We start from the raw sequence: 21071 nt of genomic DNA on the forward strand, positions 1-21071 counted from the left end.
CCGGCAGTCGTCTGTTTTCAGGCTGGCCTGGGCGAGATAGTCTGAGGGAGACGGCTTGTTCTCGTATCTCTGCTGACACACACAGACTGCAGTCCTGCACAAACCCAGGCGCTTGTTTACATCTCAGTCCAAGTGAACTGTACACACATGATGACCCGGGTCTTCGGCAGAAACTCTGCTTCAGAAATGAGCAACACAAAAGCTCATGTCCATCTTGGGCACAGTTGAATTTCATGATATTCATGCAGAATGCACAAGGTTTGATTGGCTGGTTTTCTTTTTTCATGTGTGGACTCAGCTTTCATGCATCCTCTAAACTAATAACGTTGACTTCTTCAACCCATAAGAACCCGGACCCAGATCAGATCCAGCAATCAATTGAGACGGAGGGTAAACTGTCCATCCTGATCAGCCGCTAATCTGAAAATCTGATCGATTTCAAACACTGCAAAAACAGCCCTGCTAGAAATCCACCTAATATTCCTAAATCTAGTCAAATTTGTCTTATTATGAGCAAAAATATCTTTAAGATTTTCTAGACTAGAACTAGCAAAATAGTCTGAAAACAGTCTTATTATTTCTTCAAACAAGGCTTTTTAACTTTCTGACAAATTAGTTTTTGCAGTGAAGCAGTTTCTAAAAACAACCCTGCTAGAAATCAGCCTAATATTCCTGAATCTAGTCAAATGTATCTTATTATGAGCAAAAATATCTTTAACATTTATGAATTACTCGACTAGAACTCTTAAAACCAGCAAAATAGTTGGAAAACAGTCTTCTTCTTTCTTGAAAAAAGGCTTTTTAACTTTCTAAGAAATGAGTTTTTGCAGTGAAGCCGTTTCTAAAAACACTTTTTTCCTGCCTGGTATTTAGTAACTTTAATCATCTCCTTTCCTATTAGTAACCATAGCAACGATAGCATGTCCTTTCAAATTGGCAACGTCTTCCTATATGTAAAACATTACAGATGTTAAATACTCGACAGGCGGAGGGAGCGACAGAATAAACATCACAAGACACGTTTGGATATTTGATTTTTTTTTTTAATATTCCACTTCAGCCGGTCAGAAAACTACATTCTTAAGCACGACGTCGCAGATGTCGAGGCTCAGCACGGAGAAAGACGGGACCCCCGCTGCACGCCGTCCCCTGCAGCCCCTCTCGTACTTGTTACCACAGTAAAACATTATCCAGGAATGTGACTTTAAACACCAACATATGGAGGAAAAGGAGGAAAAAAAGAGCAGTTCACATGATTGTAACGCACATAAAACACTGGAGGACCAAAATAAAAGAAAACAAGACAGATGGTCGGCCTGCTCCCTTCGTACGGCCAGAACCGTCGCCGGGGCCAACAACAGCTACTTCATGAGATTCATTAGTCTGCTTTCCTGGATAAACAACTAGTTGCATAACTCAACTTATGCTAAGACTCTCTCCGCACAGTAGTAATGGATGCGATGCAGGATTTCACATGCGGAGCTGAGAGCTAAGAGCTGAGAGCTGAGAGCTGAGAGCTGAGAGCTGAGAGCTGAGAGCCCGGCTCTCGGAGGCCCCATATTTCTCATAAAGGACTTATTTTACTGTGCAAATGAGAAGCGTTCATGTGGGGAGGGACCCCCGGACCGGTCTCTCTGCTGCACTTAAACATTCAAAGCTGCGATCAGCGGCCTTTGGGCCTCGAGCCAAGGCCGCCGCGCGTCCGCACGGCGCTCGCTCGCATCGTTCTCATAAGAGAAACCCGATCGTCTGCGGGGAACTCCTCTCGTGGCGATCCGGTGATCTCTCATCGGTTTCGTGGCTGCACAGGCGCGGCAGGGCGGCGTTGCACAATCCTGAGAGCGTGCGCGGCCTTGAACTCCGACATACATTTCACTCTGACGGCTTGTGTTGTTTGTGTCAGAGCAGATAATAAATATTGTTGCTGGAGTTTGTAATGGAAGCAGCAGATGAGGAGTTGTGGCGTTCCCTCCTCCGAGTCTGAACATCTCACGCTGAATTATTGCACTTAACAACGGCCAGAAGTCAAATCGTGAGCTACTCTTCAGAGTATGTTGGCTGGCTGTGTTTCTGCAGCCAGAGTTCACTCGCATCGCTCCCTGTCTGCTAGTGTAACCGCACCCCCTGCACCAACCCCGGGCTGAACCCGGAGGAAGTGATGGTCACGACTTCCTGCCCTTAATCCTCCACATCACTCAGCTTTTTTAAAAACTCTGCTCTGGAAACAAACCTTCAAGTCACCCATCCTTTCTTTCTTTCTTTCTCTTTTATTATTCCTGTTTACGTTACAGTCTGGGGACCGAACTTGAAGCCAAAGAGGAATATCTTCTGCAGTTCTGGGCCTCCAGAGTTTCAGACGTTCCTCTTTACCAGAACTTGTGCAGAACTTGATCACAACTAACAGTGATACCTTCATCTGGAGGAACGTCTGAAACTAAACCCAGTCTGAAGTTGTCAGAACATCAGTTCTTCCTAAAGCTTGAGGTATGGTTCTGCGTCAAAACGACGCCGAGAGCAGACGGAGAGGGCTGTGATTGGTTCGCTTGGTAGCAACGCATTTCCGGTTTCCGGTTTGAAGCAGTCGTGAACTTTCAGCGCTCTTTTCTTCGTGTATGTGTGATTTTTTCTGTTTTGTTTTTTTGCACAGTAGTTGTCCTTATCTCTTTGATTCACTGTGACCGGAAAAAGTCAGATAAACAATTCAGGAAAAGATTGCAAATTAGCGGTCACGGGGGGTACTGCACCGCAGAGAAATGGACTGACGGAGAAGTCAGAAGGGTTCACGACGGCGTCACGGCAGCGGCGTGTGCTCTGCGTTGGTTTGACGCAGAACCATAATTCAGGCTTAACAGACCATAAATAAAAGCGGGATGAGGTCACTGAGGCGTAACGTTACGTCTTGGAGAAAGGCGTGCTCGGCCCAAACCCAGCCCGCATCTGGAGTTGTCTTTGGCCCACATTTGGCTCAGCTCGGCTGCATGAACCCATTTGTGCAGAACACAACACCGCTGAACTTTGACCCGGTACACCAGCTTTACGACACGCCTGACCCACATACTGTAGCACTCGCCGGGTCTGTAAATGAGCCAATTTCAGAGAGAGAACCGCTAAACCGGACCCGGACCAAAGTATCGTATCCAGCAAACATGAAAGGTATTTCATGGACGATGAGCTATGAGGACGATGTACTTGCTTTCATCTCAGACTGTATAAAGATAAGTGGCCCAACCCTTCTGTGACATCACCTGCAGGGTTCTGAGGGTTGGTTAGATCCCTAACTGGATCTCAAACCGGGCTCGGGTCCAGCTCCTCCAGAGCTCCAGCCGAGCCACCTCCATCCCCAGATCCTTCCAGGCCACATTTACCAGCATAACAAGCTGGATTTTCCTTAAAACAATGATTCTACTCGAGTCTTCATCAACAGATGTCGAGTCACGTCAGTGCCAATGATGCATTAATTTAAGACTTTTTGATCATTTTACCTGATGAGGTATTTAAAAATGTCTAAATCCAGCCCCTGCTGGTCATTCGAGGAACTGCACAAAGAAAAAGCGAAGGTTTAGTTACACTCCGGCTCTATAGGGGGCGCTGTCGCGCAGCTTCAGATCCAGTGTCGAGTCAGAATGTCTCTGTTTAACTTTAAATTCGTAGATTTTACTTCATTTATAAACATATGAATAAATAAACTAAAAGAAAAATCATAAATATACTATCTTTCTGCTATATTTTGCATTGAATAATGTTTTTTCATTCTTTGGTTACGACTGAATGAGGAAGTTTTGGTTTCAGGGAAACTTTCCAGGGAGGTGGAAACTTAGATCTTTAAGTCCAGTGGATTTTAGTGGTTTTAGATTTTAAAAAGATGCTCCTTCCCGAAGAAGCAACGATACAGTGGATGAACGAGATACACACACACACACACACACACACATAAACACACACACACGCACACTTTTTAGTCTATGTTGTGCTATTTCTCCTCCTGAGCTTTCTGGGTTAAAGCCGTGAAGGGGTGGATCGCTGGCGCCGGCCGGCTTACAGGTTCTGGTCCAGCCAGCGGATGTAGCTGTTCATGCTTCTCTGGCCGACGCTGGACATCATGGGCAGGTAGGCGAAGGCCATGCAGGCGTGGAATCCGTCCTCGTAGTGGTCGCTGGTCACGGCCACGCCGGCGTCCTGCAGCCGCCGGGCGTACATCATCCCGTCATCCCTCAGCACGTCAAACTCACACGTCATCACGTAGGCCTTGGGCGTCCGAGCCAGGACCCGCTGCTCCGCCAGCAGCGGCGCCGCCCTCACGTCCGTCAGCCATGGCACCTTGCCCACCAGCCCCGGTAACCCGGTTTCTCTGACGACGGGTCGGAAGTGCTTCCTGCGCTCGGCCGGCAGCAGAGCCGTCCAGTTGACCCTGGAGCGGGTGGTTGGGCTGATGCCCGGCTGGTCCAGGGCGCTGTGGTTGTTGGCCAGCAGCAGCGGCTCCAGGGACGAGTCGGCGCCCAGGTACTGCAGCCAGAAGCGGGCCATGTAGGGCCGGTACAGGATGGGCACGGCCTGGTTCTGCTGGTAGGACGGCGTGTGGAAGTCCAGCGCCTGCAGCACCGGGTAGATCAGAGCCTGGGCCTTGAACTTCACCTTCAGGGTGTCGTCCGAGCCGAGCTGTGGGAAAGGAGAGACTCTGGTTAGATTCAGTCAGAAGAGTTTCTAAAAGCCACCTTGATAGTTTGACTCCACCCCCTTTTTAGGGCGTGTCACACTGACTGCGTTTAAATGCACTCACTAACCCTTTTAAAACCCGAATATTGGCAATAACCCGAATTTGCACGGCCATGTAAACACCAATAACCCCTTTGAATAACCCGAATTTGCTCATATTCCGGTTTTTAAAAAACACGAATATGACCCCTGGGTTACTCCTTTTAAAACCCGAATATTCGGTCATGTAAACGCCAAACGGGATATCCCCATCAAACGGAACATGAATTTGTTTTCTGCACATGCTCTTTTCGCAAGGAATCTTGGTCTTTTGAGTCCAGGAAGTTCTTATAAAACATGGAGAAACCAAGACCACGCCACACTTTTGGAGTGAGGAGGAGACTAATCACTTCATAAATGTAATGAAGGATATGAACATTTCTGCATTTGTAGACGGTAGAAAGTACCGGGATAGCGAGATTTACAAGAAGGCGAGTGAAAAGTTGCACGAAGCAGCATTTAGTTTGAATTTGGATAGAGGAAGAAGAAGCGGAAATTACGGGAATTGCATCATCACGTTCTCCGCGCGTCGCTGGTTTGATCCAGATATCCCGAATGATTAATTACCATGTAAACAGGGATAACCCTGTTTGCTCACGCATGTAAACAGAATATTCCGAATGTTTCAGTAACCAGAATATTAGCAATAACCCGAATTTTGACTGCATGTAAAGTAGTCACTGACATCTGCAAGGTGTTCCCTGTTCACCAGGATTTGACTTTGGGTGGAGATAAATATGGGAAAGGTGGATAGTTGTAGTCTGATCTGGGCCTGTGATGTCACAGTTCCCCTCAGATCTAGATGACATCATTGCTCGGTGACACCACTCTCAAGACCCGCGGTTTTAAATCTTTTAGATGTGTCTCTGCTGATGAGTCACTGGAATACGTCTGATGTCTAAAACTGTAATGAATCAAACCTGATCATGTTTCCCATTATTTTTCCACATGACGACTGCAGTTTAGTCATAGATGGCTACAGGAGAGTCTTTCCTGCTTTCTGTATATAATATAAAGTTATTTTAGTAATATCAAGGTCCTGCTGGTGTTTCTGGTGAAAAAACGGGGACGACTTCTACCTAAAAAGGCAAGACAAGCGGGATTTCAACATAACCCAAAACCATCTGAAAGCACCCTGAGTTTCGATTTATAGATAGATAGAAAGAGAGAGAAAAGAGAGAGAGAGAGAGAGACAGACAGACAGACAGACAGACAGACAAACAGACAGACATTGTAGTAGGGCTGGGCGATATATCGAGATTTTAATATATATCGATATATTTTCAAACGCGATATGGTACGAGACAATATCGTTTATATCGATTTAAAAAAAATGATTTTGATATAGCTTATTTTCTGACAAATTGACTTGAATGTTTTATTTGAGATTTGCACAAATGTTTTGTTATTTGCACAACTATCACATATCTACATTGTATTAATTGCACAGTGTATTTTAATTTAATTGTTATGCAGGAAAGGGATATTTGTTTTATTTTATTCAAGAAGCATTTTTATTCTATATATGCAGGCAGTTTATTTTTATTTCATTTGTTTTATAAATGTTGATATTGTGCAGACCTCTGTTCATAAAGGAACCTGTGTGACATTTGGCACGAGGTTTTGTATTAAAACTGACTGTTTTTTTAAGGGTTTGCCTCAGAAAAAAATGAAGCTAACAGAGATGCTATGCTATAATGCTTTGGGGGAAACCCCAATTAAGGCACAGAAAAAATATCGATATATATCGAGTATCGCCATTCAGCTAGAAAATATCGAGATATGACTTTTGGTCCATATCGCCCAGCCCTACATTGTAGTGTAGCGGCAGTATTACATTTAGTGACGGTGGACAACATATAGACAACTATAAGAACAGACTGTACAAAATATACAAAATAAAATATCAAGATATAATAAAATAGAATAAAGTAGCAAGCAGTAATAACAAAGTGTAACCTTTCCCCCGTTGGAGCATCTTAAAGCTGTAGTCCGTGCACTGCCAAGTGTTTTTGTCCGTGTCTCTTGCTTACATGCTTTTAATCTCTGCCCCGGTTGATAATCAAAACCCCCAACAGAGCAGCTGCAGGATGAAGAAAGCCTCCAAACATCAGAACAGGTGTATTTGCCCCTGATTCCCCCTGTGAGGTGGGTGTGTCTCTACCTCCTGCACCACGGCGGCCGCCAGGTTCCCCCCGGCGCTGTCTCCAGATATGCCGACCCTCTCCGGGTCGATGCTGAAGTGCTGCAGAACCGCGGCGGACAGGAAGGCCCGGGATGCTGCCAAGGCGTCGTGGTACTGATCCGGAAACACGGCCTCGGGAGCTAAACGGTAACTATAGCAACAGGAAACAAGGGGACGTCAGTGTGGAGCTCCGCCCACCCGGGTTCACCCAGGTCACCAGTCCAGCAGAGGTACTCTGAGGTACTCTGGTGTACTCTTATCCACTCTTATGTACTCTTATGTAATCTAATGTAATCTAATGTACTCTTATGTACTTTTATGTACTCTGGTGTGTAACTCTGATGCACTCTTACGTACTCTTATGTACTCTTATGGCACTTTTGGCCACATTTCGTTCTCTTCATTTAAACCGTGACCATGACAACTAAACAAACTGTGTTTATTAAACGGTTATGTCAACATCACAAATCCACCACGGAGCTAAATATAAAGCACTCTGGTTTTCTGGGTCTGTGATGAAGTCCAAACTTCTTTTCCAGATAAAATCTCCTCGTACTAGCGAGATGGAGATGGACGACAACTTGCTGCTATCAGGACTTTGATCATTTAAGCAATGACTCTGCGTGTTCAGACAAAAAAACAGCCTTCAAAAAGCTCAACACTTACTCAACAGACATGATGACGGCGTCGAGGTCCTCCGCCATTTTCCGAGAAAGAAGGTCATAGGAGCGCATCCCTGCGAAGCAGCAAAATAACGTCAGTCAAAGTGAAACTACAACGCAAACACCATTGCAGTCCCTTAGTCCATCTCTTCGTTCTGCTGCTATAAGCCGGGGCTGCTGGGGGGGTTCCCACCCCCACTAAAGGGGCGTGCTGCGTCGGGCTGGAAGCGGGAATCAGCACAAGAGCGGCTCGTGGCTTCCAAAAGTCTGTTTCATGATCCAACCCTGAGGTGCAGATGTTCATAAACCTGGTGGCTGAGGAGAGAATTAAAAAGGGATCTAGACGGGCGATAAGGAGCAACCAGATCTACCAGGAACTCTGTCACTTCATAGCTGCTCGTGGCTCCCAACGGACCTTTCATCAGCGGCTAGTCAAACTAAAAAAAATTAAAAAGCGTCACCGCTTGAAGCTTCTCTCACTCTCATTTTTTAACTTGATATGGAACACAAGCCACAGACCCAGCAGCACATCTATCATCTCCTCCAGGTTCTACATCTTTAGTGTTGTTGTCTTCTCCGTTTAGATCACACAATCAAATACGTCACAGCAGCTTCGCTCCAACCTCCTACTTCTCATCTGGGTATTTAAAAACAAACGAGGACGAGGCGAGTGGAGGCGGGACGAGGCATGGTGAGTCAAGTCGCGCTGAGTAGGTACTAGTGTAAAAGCGCCATTAGTGTTTCCCACTTGTTTTTTTTTGTTTAATTGTTGACAAATAAATAATTGTTCTGGAATAGTCTGGAATATCAGCATTCTGGGATGTGATTGGTCCTTACAGCATCATTAGCTGCCAATACTTGCTGTTGAATCTCAATATAATACTAGTATTAATATGTTGAATTACTACAGTCATATCATTCATGCAACAGTTCAAAAAACTTTTTTAATAACACTAATCCAAATCAATATCTGAATCGAATTGAATCGGATCGAATCAAACTGGATAATCGATTCTGAATCTTAAGAATCGGAATCGAATTGATTCTTGACATTTGAATCGATCCCCAGCCCTGCTACCAGATACAAAATAATCTAAATATGTTGCACAATATTTTTCTTACACGAAGACCCCGTACAGTCAAATCATTTTATTACTTTCTAGTAGACTTGTAGTTCTCGATACCCCTTTTATGTGGTCTTGGTCTTGTCTTGGTCTCAGACTTGGATAATTGAGAGGCCGTTGCACACAGCAAGGTGACAGAGTCTTGTGATCAGCAGTTCTTCAGTGTAATCTGATTAGTATAATGGTAAATAATGTAAGTTCAAGTCGATTATTGTATTTTTAATATCTAAAATTCAGGTTTCATCTCCAAATAAAGTCCAATGTAAATCAGTAACATTTACTCTTCATTCCTTTTCTGAGGTGGAGGGGGGTGTTGGAGCTGGTTATTCTGCTAGAGGACTGGGACTAGTTAGTAGTCGTGTCAATCCTTAAAAGCACTGGAGTCAATCCTCCAATAGTGTATCAGCTGATTGATGAAAACATTTATAGTGAGTTCAACATCATCATCCACTTCTTTGTGTTATTTTCATGCAGTTGAATACAAGCTCATATGGAAACTATCTGAACCAGGATGGAGCTGATGTTCTACAATCATGCAGGATCAGGAAATAACTAGGATTTCTTTTAGTCTCGTCTTGAGCTGAACTAGTCTTGGTCTTGGTCTCGGTTCAGGCGGTTTAACCACAAGTGTACTTTCTAACGTTAGATTTCAAGAGGAGGTGCTAACCTTTGCACATGACTGTCGGTGCAATTAGCGATATTATCAAAGTGCCTGAATGAGGCCAAAGTGACTTAAAAGCTGTAAAAATCCAAACCAGAGTAAACAGCACTTGTTTACTCACTGCCGCTGCAGAGCGCCCAGCCTCCGCCGTGGAAATAGATGACTCCTCTTTTCAGCTTCTTCCCTCCGTTGGGCTGAAAGACCCGGGCGGGCACGCCTCCCAGGGTGGTGTCAATCACGTGCACGGTGGGCGATGAGCGCGCCTCGATCACCTCCACCCAGGACACCACCTGGTTCAGCAGGTGGACGCGGTGGCACACACCCAGCGCATGAGCCACGTCACTCTGGAAGCACAAACACGCCGTGTTTGCAGGAGATTCAGCAGCTCAGCTGGAACTTTGGTGCTTCTAAAACTTTTGTCTCGTCACCGCGGTGACATAACGATAACATAAGGGCAAGTTTATTTGTATAGCACAGTTCATACACCAGGCAATTCAAAGTACTTTACAGGAAGCATAAAATTACATTAAACTCATAAATAGAAAATACATTTCAAATAGCCACTCTATGCTTATTATAATACACGTTACATTTTAATCTTTTGCACTGTATGTGCTTTTAATGATTTTAAAGCAAATTTGTATTTTCTTTCTTTCTTTTTTTCTTTCTTTCATAATAATAGTAGACCTAATAATAATAATAAAATTAAATGACATTCCTGATAGCAGCAAGACCTGCGGTTGTCGTCCATCTCCATCTCGCTAATAGGAGGAGATTTTATCTGGAAAAGAAGTTTGGAATTCATCACAGACCCAGAAAACCAAAGTGTTTTAATTTTAGCTCTGTGGTGGATTTGTGATTTTGACATAACCGTTTAATAAACACAGTTTGTTCAGTTCATGGTCATGGTTTAAATGAAGAGAACGAAATGTGGCCAAAAGTGCCGTAGGAGCACATAAGAGCACATAAGAGCACATTAGAGCACATTAGAGTACATAAAAGTAAATCTTTTGCACTGTATGTGCTTTTAATGATTTCAAAGCAAATTGGTATTTTCTTTCTTTTATTTATTTCTTTCTGACATTTCTTTGAAATGTATTTTCTACTTATAATTTAATGTAATTTTATGTTATTATTATTATTAGGTCTATTACTATTATTAAAGAAATAAAAAAAGATGTACTCTTATGCACTTTTACATACTCTTATGTACTCTGAGGTACTTTTATGTATTCTTATGTACTCTTGTGCACTCTTATGTACTCTTATCCACTCTTATGTACCTTTAGGAACTCAGAGATACTTTTATGTACTCTAATGTGCTCTTATGTGCTCTTATGTGCTCCTACGGCACTTTTGGCCACATTTCGTTCTCTTCATTTAAACCATGACCATGAACTGAACAAACTGTTTATTAAACGGTTATGTCAAAATCACAAATCCACCACAGAGCTAAAATTAAAACACTCTGGTTTTCTGGGTCTGTGATGAACTCCAAACTTCTTTTCCAGATAAAATCTCCTCGTATTAGCGAGATGGAGATGGACGACAACCGCAGGTCTTGCTGCTATCAGGAATGTCATTTCATTTTATTATTATTAGGTCTACTATTATTATTAAAGAAAAAAAAGAAAAGAAAGGAAATACAAATTTGCTTTAAAATTATTAAAAGGACATACAGTGCAAAAGATTAAAATTTAAGGTGTATTATCATAAGCATATAGTGGCTATTTGAAATGTATTTTCTATTTATGATTTTAATGTGATTTCATGCTTCTGTAAAGCACTTTGAATTGCCTGGTGTAGGAATTGTGCTATACAAATACATTTGCCTTGCCCTGCCTTGCCCTTTTGTCATTGTTATGTCTCTGCAGTGACGAGGCAAAAGTTTAAAAAGCACAAAAGTTCCAAAACAATGACAAAAGGGCGAGTCCTGCCGGGCTGGGAACGTCGCGCCACAGATCCAGCGCTGGTTGCAGCTAAACGTGATACAGTCTCAGCCCCGTCACGCGTGCCTCCATCAAAGCCCTGCGGGTTAAAGGCCGTTCGGCAGCAGGTTCAAAGGTGGACTTTTTCACGAGTTCACGCTTTCCTGTTCACCTGCACCGATGAACAAAGGTCACTGCGGCAGTAAATACATGAATATAAACCAAATGCCATATAAAACAGTCTATTAACAAGTTATACAAACTGTTAGTGGTTCACAACACATATAACTCGCAGCATGAGTCTAACTGGTAATTTAATTTACAAGCCAGAATTAATGGATTCTGGCTTGAATTAATGGCAACAATAAGCAGCTTCGTCCATAATGAAAGCAGTTACTTACAGCTTAATATAAGCGTGTAAGCAACGTCTTATGGCTTATTCCCTGTGGGGCCAACAGCTGATTATCGTGCATCACATATTGCAGCGATTTGACGTTTGACGTACTCAAAAAACTCTAAATTAGTACCACCTTAAGTAAAAGGCTGCAAAGGAAAACTTTTGTATTCATGAGTTATAATAAAGTAAGGATACATTAGTACAAGTGCTGGTTAAAAGTCTTAAGCACACCTAATATTGGTGTTAAATCAAATTTTATTTTGAGATTGTTAATCATCTTCCTTTGTAATAGGAAGATGGTTAACAATAATCAATTGATGCCACTAAATAGCCAACCCTCCATTTAATTGTGTATTTAACTTTTCATTCCACTCTTAATTAAGTATTTTAAAAGAACAGGTTTTGTGGCACTTTACAAGCAAAATATTCCTATGATGATGAAGAAGTAGAGAGGAGAAGGGTATTTGTTCGCCGCTTCTAAGTCTCTGAGTTTTTAAATTTTATTGATACTGACCTTCTCCTGTACTTGTTTTAACTCGTTTTAATCTTGTAAACGCTCTGAGATTCCCTGAATGAAGAGTGCTCTATAAATAAAATCTATTATTATTTATTATAAGAAATAAAAATAATTCATAGCGTTTGCCTCTAAATGCATTTTGTATATTTAAAAAGGACTTAAAAATACAATTTATCGAAGTGACTGGTTCCCCCTTTTCTACCGGTTCTGCTTTTAAAAAAGAAAAAGAAAATCCAATTCCATTTAATTGTGTATTTAACTTTTCATTCCACTCTTAATTAGGTATTTTAAAAGAACTGGTTTTGTGGCACTTTACAATCAACATATTCCTATGATGATGAAGAAATAAAAACCATTCATAGCTTTTGCCTCTAAATGCCTTTTATATTTTTAGAGAGGACTTAAAAATACAATTTATCGAAGTGACTGGTTCCCCCTTTTCTACCGAGTCTGTTTTTAAAAAAGAAAAACAAAATCCAATTCCATTTAATTGTATATTTAACTTTTCATTCCACTCTTAATTAAGTATTTTGAAAGGTTTTGTAGCACCTTACAACCAACATATTCCTATGATGACCAAAATTAAAAAACATTCATCGTGTTTGCCTCTAAATGCATTTTGTATAAGGATTTAAAAATACAATTTATCAAAGTGACTGGTTCCCCCTTTTCTACCGGGTCTGCTTTTAAAAAAGAAAAAGAAAATCCACAATTAATTTTAATATGAAACCACATTATTTGAGGAATTGCAGTTTTTTAAAAAAGTAAATAAAAACTGAACTGACGCACAAATATTTGATGCAGAAATAAAATGGGACACTATAATAAACGTTATTTCTCCCGCAGATTTTTAGTACATAACAGTATAATGTATACATTACACAACCCTGAACTACTGCTTCTGCATCTGCGTTTATGTGATCAACCTGCGCGCCGCATCCCTCTCACCGCCTGCATGAAGCTCCGGAACAGCGCGTCCAGCAGCATCAGCTTCCACGGCTCGCTCACGCCGCTCGGCAGCGGCACGTAGACGTAGTATACGGCCGCCGACAGCAGCACGACTCCGGCCAGGCGGAGCCTCGAACCGGCCGACTGCAGCATCTCGGCCGGTTCATGCGGGAATGCAGTTGTCGGGTCGCAGGCAGGTCGGCAGCTGCAACGGGAGGAAGGGCTGCTTTCAAAATAAAAGCACGGAATGGTGTTTGTATGGGTCTTTGGATAACGATGAAGCAGCTTTTATTTTATTTTGAATGTTCATTTCAGGAAGTTATTTAATAATTACGCAATGCCGTTGTTTATGGGAAATGTAGTTTTGTTATCGTGCAACTTAATTCGGTTGACTTTTTGTCTTTTTGTTCATTAGAACAAGCTGTAAATGGATAAATAAATGAATAAAAGCTACAGCAATCAAAACAATATGTAAACTAGACCGACTAGAGTTTTATTTTTGTTTTCTTTTTACCGACTACAGTTTAAACTTACGAGTATTAGGGCCATGCAGGAGAAAAAATATTTGAAAGGGGAAGATTCTTATGCACAAAGTCAAAACGTCGAGAAAAAAGTCGAAATGTCAAGAATAATGTTGAAATACAATTTCTAGAAAAAAGTCGAAATGTCGAAATTAATGTTGAAATACAATTTCAAGAATAAAGTCTGAATTTCGAGAATAAAGTTGAAATACATTTAGACTTTTTTCTCGAAATTGTGCTTCAACATTATTCTCGACATTTCGACTTTTTTCTCGAAATTGTACTTCAACATTAATCTCAACATTTCGACTTTTTTCTCGACATTTTGACTTTTTTCTCGAAGTGCATAATGAAAAAAAATCTTACTCCTCTTAAATATTATTTTTATTTTTCTCCTGCCTGGCCCTAATACTCTTCCGTATAAACTAGACAGAATTGGGGCCCTAGGCGGGTTTTATTTATCTCTCAGCATCCCAAATGTATCCTAGGTAGAAAATTACTGTATAACAAAATGCCATTTAACTTGACAACCTTTATCAATAACAACAAATGTACTGTAAGTACCGATACAGTAGTTTGACTGTATGATTCAATTACATTTTTCAATTCAATTTTATTTATATAGCATCTATTACAACAGAAGTTGTCTCTAGGCGCTTTCCAGAGACCCAGAACATGACCCCCCAGCAATTATTACATAAACAATGGCAGATAAAAACTCCCCTTTAGGAGGGAAGAAACCTGGACCAGTACCTGGATGATAAGGGGGGACCCTCCTGCTGGAGGCCAGTCAAATGGAAAAAGAAAATCAACCTGAAATAAATACATATTAAATAAACTTAAGCCTGAAATAAATAAACATCAAATTAAAAACTTCAACCTGAAATAATAAATAAATATTGAATAAAAAAACGTTTGTGGTGTGCGGTTCTCTTCAGTGTCTACCAGACATTAGGATTAGTTTGATAGGTTTGTGTGAGGGTATGAGGGGTCTGCAGAAATGCCTCATTCTTGACCCTGGACCGGTGCAGGTCCTGATGGAGTGAAGGGTCGGCCCCATGACCTTTTCTAGACCTTACTGTTACCTCTGCCACACCTTCTTATAGTCGGAGGGTTGGTAGGATGGATTGTAGGATAGACTCAACTTTGGGTACCAGGAAATTGTGGATCCCTGAAACCTGAACATGTCCAGACACCCTCAGTGGAGTGGTGAGGGTTTCCTCCTAAAGTCCAAAGTTGTCAGCAGGTTCAGCTCCAGGTGTGTCTGACTCATGGATGTATTGGTCTGACTGCACCATCTGTTCCACTTCCTGACTGTCTGTGCAGACTTATCACGTCCTGGATCAGTCCATGTCCTCTGCACACTTCAGGAGTTTCACAGAAGAGCTCTACAGTTATTTTAAATATCAGGAGTCACATGTTTCATTGGCTTTTTTAACTTAATTTATTTATGTTTTTGTAGTTTTGGATTGTTTCAGGCATGCACATATCTGCCGCCTCTCATTTCCTCTGAATAATCTTTACGCGCGGCATCAACCCGACGCACTACTAATGTGTGTGAGTCTGTAACAAAGTGGCCACGATTCATTTTGTTTTTCTATGATACTATATTTATAGTTTTTTTTTAATTAGAAAACTGAGTTTTAGAGAAGATGTTTCATACCTGGGACAGTTTCGGCTGTGAACTCCAGACCTGAGTCCCAGACCTGATAATGACGCATCGGCAGCGGCGGACGGACTTGGAGGAAGGCTAGAATTTCGCCTTTGGTCTTAATTTTTCATTGTATTTCAAGATACAATAATAAAGAAAAATAAATAAATTTAAAAAAAAGGATGGCTAGAATTCACAGCTGAAACTAAAACTGTCCCAGGTACAGTAGATGAAACATCTACTTTAAAAACTCACTTGTCGGATGAAAAGAAAGCTGTAAATAACCTCCCTCATATGCGGCCATGACGCATCTTGACTCTTGAAGTAATATTTGAAATTTAACTGATTCAAACACATTCAACTTCCTCACATTATTTTTCCACACCAGTGTTTTCAGCATTCATATGGCTGTCGCTTATTTTTCCGATCTGGCAACCCGAGCTGCACCCATAGGTGCTCAGTGGGAGGGGCTTGCAGGACATGGACCTCTTCACTTGAGTCCCTCGTCAAGTTTTTATTATTATTTTATTTATTTTTTTATTGAAACATATATGTTTTTAATATGTTTTTAATTTGGATATATATTTAACATTTAGATATAATATATACCATTTAGATTTAAATATTTAGATTTAATACTCTTTTTTTTACCTCAATATATGTGATTAAATGTTTGTGCTAAATATAAGAAAAGTGAGATAAATAATGAAAATGTGTTAGCTACAACTTTTATACTACATTTTTACACTTGGCACCTCATAATTAAAGACCCTTTATTATATATCTGGAAAAAAATAAATTGTAATCCAGAGACAAAATGAACTTTATTAAATCAATATTTTTTTATAAATATGAAAATTATTCAGTTCAGTGTTTATGTTTAACCTTTTAATCTTGGACCTGAAGTATGGTAATCAAATACATTTTAAGTAACAACCTTCTTTCCCACCAACTACTTCCCTCACACATCTCTTATACGCATCATAAATAAATAATGACAGGTGTTTCCTCACATATCAGTCCTTGTTTCTCCAAAAACTCAAGTCTGCCAAGTTCATGCCAGTCTTTCCTGTTCCAGATAAACCAATAAACCTGTCATGGTCCGTGCACGTGTCCTCGACAGCTGTGTCCTGTTAGTTGATGACGGAAGCTGATAAAGTCACCTCGGTGATTGACACACTGACTTCACGGTTTACTATGGCTCATGCCATGGGCTTTTTCTTAAGGCAAGTTTATTAATTTTATTTCTTTAATGTGAAGGACTAACACCTTTAGTGAAGTGGAAAGCATTTTTAGAGGATTGGTATCCCCTGAAAAACTCGCCCAGGTTATTATTATCATTAGTTATTCCATTAATTTGAATTGTTAAGGAGCCAAACCAGTTACCAGTTAAGAATAGTTAGGAATAAAATGTTCCATCAATCAGACTATGAATGTGATTGAAACACCAATGTAAAAAATAAATACATGTTGTGAATCTAAAACATGCAAGTTGGCTGCAGAAGTATTGATATTCATGGGTAAAGATATAGATACAATCATGAGGCTTTTACTAAGTTTTTTTGTCTTTGGAACAAATTTGTCTTGTATTACAAATATTCAGAATGCAAGTGGCCTATTTTCTCATTTAAGTTTATTTTCATGACAAGCCAAATTATATGAAATAATACCCTCCTTAAAATCTCTTTTCAGTACTGTTTGACAGAATAAATATTAAACACTATTATTTTTATGTCTTGCTTTAACATGACATTTTTGAAAGAAGCTCTAACTTGGATGTCTTGTTCAGATTCTTGCTGCTTTTTCTATCTGTCAAAGGATATCAACTGAAAGGTAAGCTTTCCTTGAACAAAATGACTTCTCTGGTTGTATTCAAGCACTTGAAGAGTGGTTGTATTAAGCATTACATTTTTTTTCAGCAGCCAACGGGACAGAATCCCCTTCAGAATATGCAAATGAGGATGTTCATAATGCAACCTTTGAACGGGATTCAAGAAACTGCAACGCCAGAAATGAATCTTTACCAAACACTGGACAACTTGATGATTCAGTTGTGAACGCAAATGGCACAGGCAGCCACAACTTCACTATTGATAATGGGTCTGAAGCAGCAGAAGCTGTGCCTGACCTACAGCATTCATCAGATTTTTCTCAACAGCCTCCAGTAGAGGATGTGGGTTCTAAACCCCAACAGCAGCCACGGGGGTGGCCGATGCCTGAGAAGCGCCCGGTGTCCCAGCAACCTACATGTCCGCCCGAGTTGGCCCAGCAACCTGCGTGTCCGCCCGAGTTGGTCCAGCAACCTACATGTCCGCCCGAGTTGGCCCAGCAACCTACATGTCCACCCCAGGTGGCCCAACAGACTACCTGTCCACCCCAAGTTCAGCTGCAGAGCACTCAACTTATGCAGTCGGTGACATCCCAGGACCCCAACAATGCTCCCCCACATGTATCCCAAGTGCCTAAAGTTAGTAGTGAGCATGGCTATCAGCGGCAGGTGCCCCAGCATCAGGAGCAGTATAGTCACCAACATAAGATGGTCCAGGAGCCCAGACATCATGGTTACCTGCCCCATTGGACTTGGCAACAATCTGACTTGTTCCCCTGGCTCCATGAGCCCTACCAGCATGAACATATGCCCAAATTTCCCCAAATGCTCCTGCAGCAACATTCCCCGTCTAAGTTGCCCCATGTCCCCCCACGGCACGGCCCACCCAAGTGGCCGCACATGCACATGCAGCACGGGCACTGGCCCAAGTGGCCCCACATGGGCCAACAACATGGCTACCCTCCACAGGAGCCACTAAGGAACGATTTCCTACCCCAGCAGACCCCACAGGACACTTACCCAGACCGGAAGACCTCACAGTATGGTTACCCACCGCAAGTGACCTCGCAGCATGTTTACCTACCTCAGGTGACCTCGCAACAAGGTTACCCACCGCAGGTGACCTCGCAGCAAGGTTACCCACCGCAGGTGACCTCGCAGCAAGGTTACCCCCCGCAGGTGACCTCGCAGCAAGGTTACCCACCGCAGGTGACCTCGCAGCAAGGTTACCCACCGCAGGTGACCTCGCAGCAAGGTTACCCACCACAGGTGACCTCGCAGCAAGGTTACCAACCGCAGGTGACCTCGCAGCAAGGTTACCCACCGCAGGTGACCTCGCAGCAAGGTTACCCACCGCAGGGGACCTCGCAGCAACCGCAGGTGACCTTGCAGCAAGGTTACCCCCAACAGGAGACCCCGCAGCAAGCTTACCCACAGCAGGAGACCCGGCAGCATGGTATCTCAGACCAAGAGATTTCACAGCAAGGTTACCCACAACAGGAGACCCAGCAGGGCAGATACCTGCCCAAAGAGACCACACCCCACAGCTACCTACCTCAAGAAGCGCCACAGTACGGTTATCCATCTCAAGAGGTGCCACAGTACGGTTATCCTTCTCAAGAGGCGCCACAGTACGGTTATCCATCTCAAGAGGCGCCACAGTACGGTTATCCATCTCAAGAGGCGCCACAGTACGGTTATCCATCTCAAGAGGCGCCATGGTTTGGTTACCCGCCCCAAGAGACTCCACGGTATGGTTACCCGCCCCAAGAGACTCCACGGTATGGTTACCCGCCCCAAGAGACTCCACAGCACAGCTACCTACCCCAGGAGCCCCCACTGACTGGCTACCCATCCCCAAACCCAGCAATGCCAAGCTATTTGGCCAAACGGCCAAGTTCCCCGCACAAGAGGCCACGCTTTAAAGCCAAGTGGCCATGGTACCTGCATTGGATACCACATCACCAGGTATAATAAAGACCTCAGCAAGGTAGTAACTGCCAGCATCTTCAAGCCTGTACATATTTTGTTAAAGTTTTAGCTGAAATAAAAATATTGTGGCCTAGAACTATTGACTATTACCTTTTCTTCAACATCTGCTACTATAGGTAAATCAACTGTACTGGCTTATAGAATAAAATATATTCTGTTATCTCATGTCTGGCCTGTTTTACAAAACACTTGCAATGTGTCATGAAACTAGCAATATGTTTACTGTTGTCACTCAACCCTGCTCAGAGTTCCCACCTGATATCAGACCTTGAGTTGTACCAGGTCTTTGCTCAAGTTGAGAAGTTTGAACTAAAATCTGAACCACATGAGATTTAGTTCATAGCAGATGTTTTCATGGGCTGGTTTTAGTTTGAAGCATAAGGTTATTTGTCCATCCATCATCTATATCTACTTATATATGCCCAAAGGGGTCTGGTGGAGCCTATCCCAGCTCTTTTCATGTGAAAGGCAGGGATACACCCTGGAAAGATTGCCAGTCCAGCATGGGGTTGCACGCATTCACAAGTCAGTCCTATGGGAATCACAAGTTAACCTGACATATGTTTTTGGACTGTGGAAGGAAGCTGGAATACCTGGAGAAACACGAATGGAGCTGTCTGAATTCTCCAAATGGTAAGAAACTAGTGCTCACCCCAGATGTCACTGGGCTCAAGAGGGGTTACATTCTGGGTAGATCTCCTGGCTGGTAAATGGTCATGCAGAGATAAATAAGACAAATAGGCCTGCGTTCTTCCCCTCACTTCTACACGCAGTTTAGAATGACCAATGAAAGTGATGTAGATTTTAGATGGCCCAGAGTGAGGGTGAGAATACCATAACTCCCCAAGATAACATAATGAGCAGAAAGTTATGTTGTCACGAACTGTGGCACATTACGATGCAGCCAGATCTGTGAAGATGTCTTGGGGTGTTTAGTGAGCTCAATTATTGATGGAAGAGGAATCAACGGAGAGGCTCAGGATTATGGAACTCCCTGAACACCTACACCAACCCTGTCTGTGGGCACTTTTAAAAAGGGGCTTAAAACTTTTTTGTTCAGGAAGGCTTTCCCTGGTCTTTTATAGGTGTTTTTATTGTCTCTGTGCTTTTATGCTTTTACTTCTGGTTTCTTATGTGTCTTGATTTTTATCCTTTTTGATTATTTTGTTTGTTGGTTTCTGTAGCACTTTGAGATTATTTTATGAAAAGTGCTTTACAAATAATGCAGCATGGTGGCTTGGTGGTTAGCACTGTTGCCTCACAGCAAGAAGGTCCCCGGTTCGACTCCCAGTCCTAGCAGGGTCTTTCTGTGTGGAGTTTGCATGTTCTCCCCATGCTTGCGTGGGTTTTCTCCGGGTACTCCGGTTTCCTCCCACAGTCCAAAAACATGCAGCGTAGGTTGTTTGATGATTCTAAAATTGCCCGTAGGTGTGAGTGTGAGTGTGCCTGGTTGTTTGTCTGTATGTATGTGGCCCTGCGATGGACTGGTGACCTGTCCAGGGTGTAATCCCTGCCTCTCACCTGAAAATAGCTGGGATAGGCTCCAGCAGACCCCCGTGACCCTGCAAAGGATAAAGCGGGTATAGATGATGGATGGCTTTACAAATAAAATGTATTTTTATTATTATGGTTGAACATTTTCATTATATTTCTCATCACTCCAATATTTCCAGGAGTCATCTTCAAGCATTAAATCAAGCGTTAAACTGTAATGGATTTTGAACACGATTTTGCTCAAAAGTCTTACTGTCTTGAACATAGTACACATGGAAAATTGAAAACTTCTAGAATGTATTTATTTCTCTGTGTGTGTGTTACCCACAGAATACGCATAACAAAAAAAATGGATGCTTTTATTGAGAGACCAGATAGCTTTGTCCTTGTTTACATATCCTACAGAAGAAA

The 21071-nt window shown here is 42.2% G+C and overlaps 1 protein-coding gene across 1 annotated transcript; it reads right to left on the reverse strand.

Moving 5' to 3' along the window:
- Window positions 1–2558: 2558 nt before the first annotated feature.
- LOC133423003 (neutral cholesterol ester hydrolase 1-like) lies at window positions 2559–13371 on the reverse strand. Its single transcript, XM_061713088.1, has 5 exons — window positions 13175–13371; window positions 9506–9728; window positions 7604–7673; window positions 6917–7088; window positions 2559–4656 (listed from the first exon to the last, which is right to left on the reverse strand). Exons 1-5 carry the CDS (start codon window positions 13325–13327, stop codon window positions 4036–4038), a joined length of 1239 nt encoding a protein of 412 aa, XP_061569072.1. The 5' UTR covers window positions 13328–13371; the 3' UTR covers window positions 2559–4035.
- Window positions 13372–21071: the final 7700 nt, after the last annotated feature.

This window comes from Cololabis saira, chromosome 22 (assembly GCF_033807715.1).
Source record: "Cololabis saira isolate AMF1-May2022 chromosome 22, fColSai1.1, whole genome shotgun sequence".
Lineage (NCBI taxonomy): Eukaryota > Metazoa > Chordata > Actinopteri > Beloniformes > Belonidae > Cololabis > Cololabis saira.

Excerpts from the sequence above, each read along its gene's own strand:
- LOC133423003 (XM_061713088.1), bottom strand. The coding sequence starts at position 13,327 with ATGCTGCAGTCGGCCGGTTCGAGGCTCCGCCTGGCCGGAGTCGTGCTG. Across the intron at positions 7,674-9,505 it reads CTGGGCGCTCTGCAGCGGCA|GGATGCGCTCCTATGACCTT; the intron begins GTGAGTAAACAA and ends GCTGCTTCGCAG. Across the intron at positions 4,657-6,916 it reads CGGCCGCCGTGGTGCAGGAG|CTCGGCTCGGACGACACCCT; the intron begins GTAGAGACACAC and ends CCTTTCCCACAG.